The 10,488-nt window shown below is 32.1% G+C and overlaps 3 protein-coding genes across 3 annotated transcripts; 2 read left to right on the top strand and 1 right to left on the bottom strand.

The window, feature by feature from the left end:
- Nucleotides 1–461: 461 nt before the first annotated feature.
- Nucleotides 462–5,111, bottom strand: LOC115242311 (oxysterol-binding protein-related protein 2). The gene is made up of 9 exons (XM_029818525.1): nt 4,152–5,111; nt 3,666–3,867; nt 3,471–3,580; nt 2,854–3,012; nt 2,338–2,538; nt 2,008–2,197; nt 1,777–1,893; nt 1,264–1,481; nt 462–913 (listed from the first exon to the last, which is right to left on the bottom strand). The coding sequence occupies exons 1-9, from the start codon at nt 4,181–4,183 to the stop codon at nt 811–813; spliced, it is 1,332 nt and encodes a 443-aa protein (XP_029674385.1). The 5' UTR covers nt 4,184–5,111; the 3' UTR covers nt 462–810.
- A 2,048-nt stretch (nt 5,112–7,159) lies between these two features.
- LOC115243601 lies at nt 7,160–8,044 on the top strand. Its single transcript, XM_029820734.1, has 2 exons — nt 7,160–7,466; nt 7,717–8,044. The coding sequence occupies exons 1-2, from the start codon at nt 7,276–7,278 to the stop codon at nt 7,937–7,939; spliced, it is 414 nt and encodes a 137-aa protein (XP_029676594.1). The 5' UTR covers nt 7,160–7,275; the 3' UTR covers nt 7,940–8,044.
- Nucleotides 8,045–8,442: 398 nt separating this feature from the next.
- LOC115242032 (cilia- and flagella-associated protein 20-like) lies at nt 8,443–10,315 on the top strand (the record flags this gene model as incomplete). Its single annotated transcript, XM_029818042.1, has 4 exons — nt 8,443–8,526; nt 8,710–8,901; nt 9,211–9,443; nt 9,895–10,315. Coding segments are annotated over exons 1-4 (930 nt in total), but the record flags the coding sequence as incomplete, so codon positions are not given.
- Between the last annotated feature and the right edge of the window lie 173 nt (nt 10,316–10,488).

The raw sequence follows: 10,488 nt of genomic DNA, 5'->3' as shown, positions 1-10,488 counted from the left end.
TCTTTCCCTGTTTTGTTTGCACATTGATTGATAAGAGATGATACTCGTTTGTCGTTCTAAATTTCAGACTGCATTCTTATAAACGATAGGATACGATATTTTATATCTCTATTACGTATATAATTTATATAAATATACAAGAATATTTTTAAATAGAGAACTAAGATTCTCACGTATTAAAACATTGAAACGTAATTTGTTGATTGAATTGACAAGTTGATAATTTATATAGAAAAGCGTTTGGATAAATATTTAATCATTTGATTGGGAAACCGATAGTGGAACGATAGTTTACGACGAAATTACACAGAATGCCCCTGAAATGATTCGCTCTATTTTAGAGACATTTTATATAGATTTCAAATCAGTTTCTGTCGTTTCTTACGGGTTTCTTTAAGCAGGGAATACTATGAAAAAAAGAATAGTCTCTTTCTGATCATTCGATTTGGCTTCTTATAAAAATAGTGTCGGATAAGTTTGCGGGAAGAGGTGAACCGAGAATATAATCAAACATTCAAAATCTATGAATCCTGGATTTTACAGATCGATTTTCGAATGTTTGATTGTATCTACGATTCGCCGAAGAGCACGGGAAGGTACTCGCCGATGACTCGTCGAGTTCCAATTTTCATCGCGCTTTAAGATTCGCGAGATACGCTTTTAATTACTTTACATAGAGACATCGATCTCTAAAGGCGTCTATTATCGATCTACGCGCCCGTTCTCTTAGGCAATTTATTTATAATTTTGCACTAACGAGACGCCCGATTATCGATTCTCTCCCGGGCGTTAATTTAAGGAAGGACTTTCTTAAAAGATGTCTTCGATATCGGTGTAATTACGGTCCCAATATCCGCCCCGATATATCCAATCTTCCTGACCGGTATAAGGATTCGTGCCGGATTGAAACCATCTGCAAATTCATTTTCGATATCCCCATATTGAGAAATTAGAGATTATTAATTAAATTATTTCATTTACTACTATATTTAAAAGCCATAACTATAATATAGAGTTTTTAATTAAATCGCGATATAATTTTTATTTTTAAAAAATCTCAGATTAATATTAGAATCATATTAGCAGAAGAAGAATTATTTATTGCTAATACTTCAATCTTAAATTACAATTAATAGTAAATTAAAATTCGCATTATAAGATTCCCACATCTTTGAATATCTTTAATTGTTTGAATCTTTCAATTTTGTATTTTTAATATTTTCTTCAAATATCAGATATATTTCATTAAAACGGAATGCATACCTGGGGACATATTCGTGTCCTTTCTTCTGTTTGCGCACTTTGCGAGAGTCCCTCTGTTTTTCCTCGAGTCTACCTTTCTCAGACGCGGCGCCATCCTGATCGCCGTTCTCAAGTTTGCGGATATCCGGCCTTAATCTGGAGTCGGTCGGGCACAGGGTCTCTCTCATATCGGGTTCCAGCTCGTTCAATGACATGGCAAACGTTGTAAACTGATAATACTGTAAATCACATTGAGTTAATATATCTTTGCATCAGAATTAAGGTTCCTCTCAATATATATATTATAGAATAAAATTATTTTTATTACTTTATCCAAGTAAATATCTGTATCATAAATTTATTAAAATATTTTATTATAAAGAAAAACATATAAAATAATCTAAAGAAAAATATATTAGTATAATAGAATAATTATTATTACGAAGAACCTATTGTAATATATATATTTCTAGAATTTTGAAACAAAGAATATATCGCTCGAAATATCTCAAATATCAATTTAATTGAACCAACATCCGAACTATTGCTGGGTCTCGGTGTGACTTCCCACAATGTGATAGATCCTGGAATCTCGTCCACAATCGGGATGTCATCGACAACCGTACTGCTTAAAGACTCGTCTATCGCATCCTACAAATTTGATAATGAAATTTAACAATATGTTTGATAATGAATTTGATAATGAAATTAAATCTAATTAATCGGAGAAATGGATTGATTTGTTGAGCGATAATTGTTCGATACCTGATGCAGGGGCTTGAAAGCTCCGACCTTGAGGCTGTGGAGTTTCGCCAGGACTTTTTTGTGTCCTGGACTACCCTGCGGGCTTTTGGCCTCCATTCTAATCTTTTCCAGTGTTTCCTCGTATAAAGAGGGCTCACAGGATCGTAAAATTTCGATCCATTTGCCGTAAAGAAAGAGTAACTTCCTTTTTCTGAAAAAATATGAGGGAACAATAACGATAGGTTGTTTTATTTTAATTTACAATGGTAAATAAATTAATCAAGTAAAACTTTTTCTTATTCCGCTTACGTTATCTTTTTGTTAACCTAATTGAAAATTTTTTGATCTTACTCCTGATCCGTTATGAAGCCTTCAACGCGATGAATATCCTTGCCGTTCAGGGTGCTTTTGATAAAACAAAGTTTAGCTTTCAAATTGTCTCCTCCGTGCTGTCTGATTTCCAGAGGGCCCGATTGTTCCATCCACAATTGTCCCACCAGAACATTGTGAAGAATACAATTGACATTTTGCCAAGTGTAAGCCTCTTTCCACCTATTTAAACACAATTATTAACATACACATCGAAATACTTTGAAAAAATTTTGAATCTTTCTCTAATTTTCTCATTTCTTTTTTTTTAATTTTTAATAATAATTAAGAGTAATAGTAATAATTATATTTATATCTCGATGAGCTTTTAAAAATTATTGAGCTTTTAATGAGATCTTCTTGATTTTTAGTCATCAATAATAATTAAAATTGAGAGGCAGAGAAAAATATATTAACAACAATTAATATTAGAAAATAATTATTAAATACATAAATAAAGTAAATTAGTTAAGTATTATCGTAATTACGGGGACTTACTTGGGTAGTTCGACTGTGACAATTCCTTTCGGATGCACCTCTAATGATTTTCCCCAAAATTTCAGTTTGGGATGGATGCTGCCGTGAAAAATGAAATCCTCACTATCGGCATAAAACGCGGATACCGGAGGATGATGCGAAACCTGCTCACATATTATCCTAAAAAAATTTAGAAGTTTTTTTTAGTATAAAAATTTTTAAATAGAAAAAGATTAAAATTTTTATTTCTATTTTTTAATTTAAAAAGTTCTTTTGTTGAAACATAATTAATCTCTATAGTAAATATAAAGAAATTTGCCTGAGTTTTCGAAATTGTGAGAATCTATATGATTATTTACAAAAAATATTTATTAAAATTAAAAGATTTATGTAAGTAGTATTATGTAAGAGAATAATTTTAATTGTGTGATGTTATATATCAAATTGAATTTTTTACATTTATTATCAATTATGCAATAATCATGACCTTTAAATATGTCATGATATCTGAGGGCTATATCTGATTTTTCTAGATATAAAATAATGATATAGAGAATTGTCAGTTAAATATAGTACTGAACAGTAATTTCAATCATTAATATCAAATCAATAAATAGGAATTGAATGGAGTTAATTACCGGAAGTCTTCGCGTTCCAACTCATACGTTTCGCCTAAAATCGGATTGAAGGGTTTTCCAAAGCGTTCCCAGTTCGAAGCGAGAGCACTCACAGCAAAAGCCGCGACATACTGTAAAATTATTAATTTCGCTCATTAATACTCCCGGATTATTGAGTTATTAATTAATTTATGGGGACAAAATTTTCTCGCGCACCTGGAGCCTGGAGATTGGCGATTGCTCCTGGGATGCCCGTTTAAGCAATTTGGCATATTCCATGTACTCCGCGACGCGTTGCAGGAATGAGAGGGGCTCGTTGAAGATGACTGGCATGCTGGTTTTACTGATGTCCTTGCCCAGCTGCAGCGTCACCGAGCAGAGATTTACTTCGGAACGACCCGGAGCTGGTAATGATGTCCTTGCAAAGTAACACACGCTTTTACGAGGAGTTAAAAAATAAAAAAAAGGAAAAAATTTTTTTAAATTTGAAAATGAAAAGCAGTTTTATAGTTTACAAGTTTTGCGGTAAAATGAATGAATTCTCAAAAGAGGATGTTCCTCTAATAGAAGGTTTGAAAATTTCGAGGTCTTTGAATATTTGTAGTTTTTCTCAATATGGTTAAAAATTTGAAGCTCCAAGCACAAAAAAATGTCTACGTTTATAAATTTATACATTTATCGAAATTTATACATTTTGCCAACCTATATCGTCCTGATATCTTTTCGCTGGCCATTGTAAGGATTTCTCGTGGTCGAACGTCTCGGCGATGGCAAGAGCTTCCAATCTATAGCTCTTGTGTGTCGATACTTCGATTTTCATCAACATTGATCGGCGATTACGAGATTTCACGATTTATTAAAGAGTTTACGAGGATTCTCGAATTATTTGGTCGCATTTTTTCGCTGGAAAATTCTTAAAAATGCTCGTGGATTTTTGACCGCTCCTAAAATCTTTCAGGATTCTCAAGTAGATTCTTTACAATGAAATTTAACGGATTGATGGCGTCGATTTCTAAATCTTCGTATATATATAGATTCCGGATGTTTAATTAGAAATCTGAATTATTATGCAATATTTTATTGATAGATTTTCTTAAAGTTATCAGTTCTCTAAATCCTGATTGAAAATTCAAGTTCCCAAGTCGAATCCTTACAGTGCGCCGGTTTTCGGATGCTTAGAGAACTTTGTACATTTGGAGCTTTTCTTGTGAAAAAATATGTATTTTTAGATATTTAATTTTTATGAATATTTTATCTTTTAACTGAAGCAGATATTTTTAGATCCTTTGATCTTCGAAATCGTAAATCGTCGAATTCTCGAAGCGGACGTATGTTCGGATTGCAAGCTCGGATCTTTCGATCATCTACGGCAAAAGTGGGACAAGAAGGGAAAAGAGGGTGCGCGGTATCTGGAAATGGACCGTTCGATTCTTCAGACAGAGACAGAGAGGCAAAGAGAAACAGCTTTGTCTCGCTATCTCGACGACATTCCGGCGAATACTTCGATATAATGCACTCGCGGAAAATTCGCGCGATCGCTCGATTGATCCTTTGTCACTTGTTCATGGTGGCCAGAAATCTCGAAAAAGGTCGTCCCGGAATCCACCCGGATGCGCTCGTTTCAGTTTGGTCTTTCACGATCAGCTGTACGCTTGAAGACTGTTGAGCTTGCGGGTGTGACGGCGAACTCCCCCTTTGCTTTTCGAGCAAATATCAATAAATTCGAGCATGACCGTTGAGTTTCCGAGCTTTTCCGTTAGAACGACCGATTTGTTCGCGAGAAACAGTTAAGTTTAAACAGCAAATTTACAATCTTAAGATTTTAATCTATTAAAGGCAATAAACTAAAATTGTCAAAAATGTTTAAAATCAATTTATTTCTATTTTTCTATAGATTTTATTCTTTTAACTTTCTCTGGAATAAAATGTGTGTAATACATGATGTATGAATTTCCATACACCTATGTGTTTCTATTTTAATATTTATAACATTTAATTAATATATTATTATTTAATTATTTAATTATTTAATATGTATTGAACTTATTATTTAATTATTGATTTCAATATGTTATCTTTTTAATTATTATTAATATCTATTTTGTATTTAATTAAATCATTAAAATATATCATTAGTTCAACAGACTTCTTTTGAAAGTTCGCCGAAGCACGCAAAATACTTTCCTCGATCCCCTGGAAATTTGCAGAATTGAATATAACAGTATTAATTTTGCAGAATTTAAAAGACTATTGATTTTCGATCATTGATCATTGATCTTCGATTGTTAAAAAGAATCACGCAATATCGTATATAAAATGGGACATTAAAAATCGACTAAGGAAGTGATTAAGAAAGAAGAAAAAGAAAAACTCGGCAACAACTTGTTAACTTTCGACGAATTATTAGACTCTGTTAGCCGGATTTACGGGTAAGAGTCTGTTGTTTCAATTTTAACTAATTCACTTAATACATAATGACAAGAACTGTCTCATTCATTGTGATTTAATGTGCATCTCTTATGCCTACGTATACGAAAATCAATAAAACCTGCATAAATGAAAGAGTAAAGTTTCAACGAATATGTGAACAAATACGCGAAATACACCCGCGATAGAAAAAGATATTTATATCACGCAATCACACGCTTCGCTCTGCGGAAAACGCGAAATAAATTTAATTAACACACACGTAATCTTGCCAATGCATATGATGCTATCGAGATCACAATGCTGCCTTTATCGCGTGCAACCATGCAATAAAATTGGCGTTCAGCACGAAGGTCATTTACTATGGAAGAGAATACAAGATATTGAAGAACGTAGGATCTTAATTGATAAAAGATACACGCTTTCTACATCCGAAGGATTTTATTCTTAAATCTAAGACTTTATAAAAACTGCATTCATGCGGTTTAAAAATTTTTTTTGCTTCGTATTCTAGATACTTATCAAATTACTTTTTAAATACAAAGACTATTATTTATTTCTTTAGCGGTAGAATCCTCAAATTGTTTAAATCTCTGGAATCTTAAGACTTGAATTCAAATTTGAATTCTTTAATTTTTTTTAATTTTCTACATTACTTCTTGGCCTTTTGGATTCTGAACTTTTTGATGTATGAAGTTCGCAAAAGATTGATAATGAAATAAATCCTTGGATCTTAGAAATTATAATTTGTAAAATTGTTAAGAGATTTTAGTATCGCAATTTTTGAATTTTTTGTTATTGTTTTTATTTTTTTCACGGATTCGTCAATCCTCAGAGCTAGAGTTGACCAAATCATACTAGATGATTATTTTCGACCGGTATTTTACGAGCTGCTTGATTGTCTGCGTGAAGAGTTCAGTGCTCCGTGGACTACTCGGAATAAGAATAAGCCGAATCTCTTTATTGATTTACCTAGAAACCAAATCGATATCCGTACGAGGCACAGGCGCTCACTTCGTTACGAATCGGACAAACTTTCCTCGAATCGCATCATTGAGTTTGTCGCCCGTTTAGCGAACCTGCCAAATACCGCTGTCTCTTGAGAACGATTTTCGCCAAAAAAAGGAAAAATTTCGATCTTACAAAAAAGATGTGACTTTAGAAAAATTTTCCTATAGTGAAAGAAAAAAATATTAAAAATTGTCTGTTAAATTAGTAACAATTATTTTAATGAGACAAATGAGTCTAAAGCAATTTCTATCAACTCGAAAACTTTCCATTAATCTCGAAAAGTACGCGAAGATATTTTCTATTTTGTGTATCAAGATGTGAAATCGATTTTCATCGCATTTAAAAAAAGAAAAGTAGCTGAAAAAATTTATAGCATCAGATTTCAAGAATGAATAAGGAAGACGATTTGTTTGTGGAAGATGAGAACTTGGAGATACCTGGGGGTCCCCAAGATACGAAGGAAAGAAAATTTGCCGCCTATCGCAAGTACCTTACGAAGCATATGAAGCTATTTCCGGAATTGTATCGAAGTGACGTTTCGATTCATCCCAGCTATACCGATTTAAAAGTCTTGCCTTAGTAAGAGAGCTAATTTATTCAGCATATTAAACGCAAGCTTATTAAATACGGAATTAAGAAAGCGCATTATAGCGAATTAAATATAGTTACATCGGCATAAAATGTTGACTTTTATTTTATTAAATCAAGAAGACGTTTTGGAAAATTTTTTATCGAGATTTTAGAATAGCTACTCCTTTTTATAGAACCTGCTTAATTTTACAGCGTGTATAATTGATAACTAATTGCACGCATTTCGTTATTTTTAAAGTCACGTGGTCTGCAGACATCGTGTGCAAAGGCTCAGGCGACAGATATCTCGGCAACTGAATCGTGAGATCGCGCACTTTGCCATGATCCAGATGTTCGCTCTCGACGGTGTGAGAATCGATCGCATCTTCAGCGTCGGCATGTCGCCGAAGATGTTGATTGTACCGGATCCGTTGACGAAAAAGGAGAGACGTCAACTGAACGAACTTGTCCGAGATCCTTAACAGAATCCTTTATGTACAATTTCAGCGAAAATAAATTATCTTATATGTTGTACTCAATTATATCATTTATCTCTTATTGCTTCCTCTAATTCAGAAATAAATATTGATCTATTGTAATTATCTGTTATCGTTATATCACTAATCCTTTAATTAATTTTGTCATCGGTAAGGAAAATTTTGAAAATTAAAAATTTTATATTTTTAATCCATTAAAAATTATATTAATTATATAAAATTTTGAATTATTTTTAATTTTTATTGATCTTATTATTAGATTAAATAGATATGTTAGAAAACCATTGAATACTTTTAATTGTTCTAGTACATGAATGTGTAAAATAATTTTTTAACTGTTATTAAAATTATTTCATTTGCAATAAAAATTTTAAAAGAGACGTTGGCAGTTAATGGGAAAATTCGAGAAACAAAGGAAAGAATTTGATTTGACATCTGTCAAATTGAAAAGATTCTGAATTGCTGATGATCTAACAAAGTCTCTTGTAATGTTCCGAAATACTTATCAGGGCGGACTTTTGTCCATCTTATACAGTTGCGGATCGGCTCCTCTGGAATTATGGGACATGCACGTTAGCTTTTTTATTAATTTGTCTAAAATTTGAACAAAAGATATCACTAGAAGATACATTTGTAGCTATCTACAATAATAATTTTAAATACCCATGTTATATCTCTACAACACGTTTTTATAAATAATATACATATATAATTAACGCATGTATTTATAGATTTATGCATTCAATATTTTTCAGGTGAAAAATGGATACATTCGAAGAATCACAGATGAGGAGATAAAATCATTGGCGTTAGAAATAGCCGGCACTAACGTGGCTACGACCTACATTTATTGTCCAGCAGATCCAAAGAAAGCGTTGGGTATTAAGCTACCTTTCCTTATCATCATCATCAAGAATATGAAGAAATATTTCACGTTCGAGATAACAGTTAAGCCCATGTGAATACGTAATTATATTAAACAAGGCTTTCAATTTTCTCTCTCTAACAAGAGGTTTCTCATTTTTTCCACAAACATGAGAACCTTTCTATTTCTCGTTTAAATAAGAATTCTTATTTTTTTTCAACAAATAGTGCGCTCCTATACAATTTTCTTTCTAAATAAAACTTTTTCTATCTTAAATAAGATTTTTTCTCTATTTTATTTCTTAAATAAAATTTATTTATACTTACTTAAATAAAAGATAAAACTTTTTTTTTCTTGAATATATAAATAATGATTTGTATGTATTAAATAGATACTGGACGATAAAGATATGCACAGGAGGTTTCGCGTGAGCAATTTCCAGAGCACAACACGCGTCCGTCCATTTTGCACGTCCATGCCCATCGGGCTTTCAGGTGGATGGAATCAGATTCAGTTTAATCTGTGCGACTTCACACGACGAGCCTACGGCACGAATTACATCGAAACCACCAGAATGCAGATTCATGCTAATTGCAGAATCAGACGAGTTTATTTCGCTGATAGGTAAGGAGTTACACGAATCAGTTGATTTTCTAATTAATTAATGATTAAATTTAATATGCAAATTAGTTGATTTTCTAATTATACAATAATTAAATTTTAAAGTATAGAAATTAAATTATTTAATTATTGGTGAATTATAATTTAATTTGATTTGTTTTTTAATTAATTTAAGATCTCTGTCAGCGGATAAATTTGATCAAACTGGTATCGTAAAAAGTATTTATGTGAAAAAATTAAGTTAATTAATAAAAAAATTAAAAATTAAGTTGAATTGATACAATTCTTTATTATATTCTACATTAAAAAAATTATTAATTATTAAAAAATTACTATATGAAATAATTTTACCCACAATACACACAATTCTTTGGCAAACAATGATTCCTTTGAATTTTTCTCAAAATATTTAAATCCAATTCAGAGTTAAATGAGTTACAAATGTTTTCTTTAGGCTTTATTCAGAGGACGAAATATCGGAAGACTATAAACTCTTTTTCCCCATACATCGTAAGAAGTGCGTTAGAGAGGAGAGAGTACTAAAGAAACCCAGCGTGGTACTTGAAAAGGTACCACCCGTCATTACGGAGGAACCGACTATCAAAGCGGAAGTGCAAATGGAAGAAATGATTGAACCACCAATTCCGAAAGAAGAAGTTAAGGATTTAATCGAGGAAGTGGTGTCTGAAAAGATTGAAGAGATTATTGTAGAAGATAAAAAAGTAATAAAAAGAGATGAAGAGGAAGATGAAGAGAAAGAAGAGGAAAAAGAAGGTGAAGAGGAAGAAGAAAAAGAAAAAGAAAAAGAAGGTGAAGAGGAAGAAGAAAAGGAAAAGGAAGAAGAAGAAGAAGAAGAAGAAGAAGAAGAAGCTGAAGTTAAAGAAGAGCCTGAAATTCTTGATGAAGAAGAACAAACTGAACTAACAGATATTACTCAAGAAGATGAAGATGCGGAAGAAGCTGTAGATACATCAAGATTGGAACAAGCTTACATAGAAGACGAGGTGGAAGATTAAATGGGATATATGACATACAGTAAATATTCCTC

Source organism: Formica exsecta, unplaced genomic scaffold, assembly GCF_003651465.1.
Source record: "Formica exsecta isolate Colony F162 unplaced genomic scaffold, ASM365146v1 scaffold120, whole genome shotgun sequence".
Lineage (NCBI taxonomy): Eukaryota > Metazoa > Arthropoda > Insecta > Hymenoptera > Formicidae > Formica > Formica exsecta.
Note: the sequence above shows the minus strand (reverse complement) of the source record. Positions and strands in the feature narration are given on the sequence as shown.

Bases quoted from the DNA above. Each gene is read 5' to 3' on its own strand.
- LOC115242311 (XM_029818525.1), bottom strand. From the start codon at position 4,183: ATGGCCAGCGAAAAGATATCAGGACGATATAG. The intron at 3,868-4,151 runs GTTGGCAAAATG...TTACTTTGCAAG, and splicing joins AAGATATCAGGACGATATAG to GACATCATTACCAGCTCCGG. The intron at 2,198-2,337 runs GTAAGATCAAAA...ATATTTTTTCAG, and splicing joins GGCTTCATAACGGATCAGGA to AAAAAGGAAGTTACTCTTTC.
- LOC115243601 (XM_029820734.1), top strand. From the start codon at position 7,276: ATGAATAAGGAAGACGATTTGTTTGTGGAAGATGAGAACTTGGAGATA. The intron at 7,467-7,716 runs GTAAGAGAGCTA...TTATTTTTAAAG, and splicing joins GATTTAAAAGTCTTGCCTTA to TCACGTGGTCTGCAGACATC.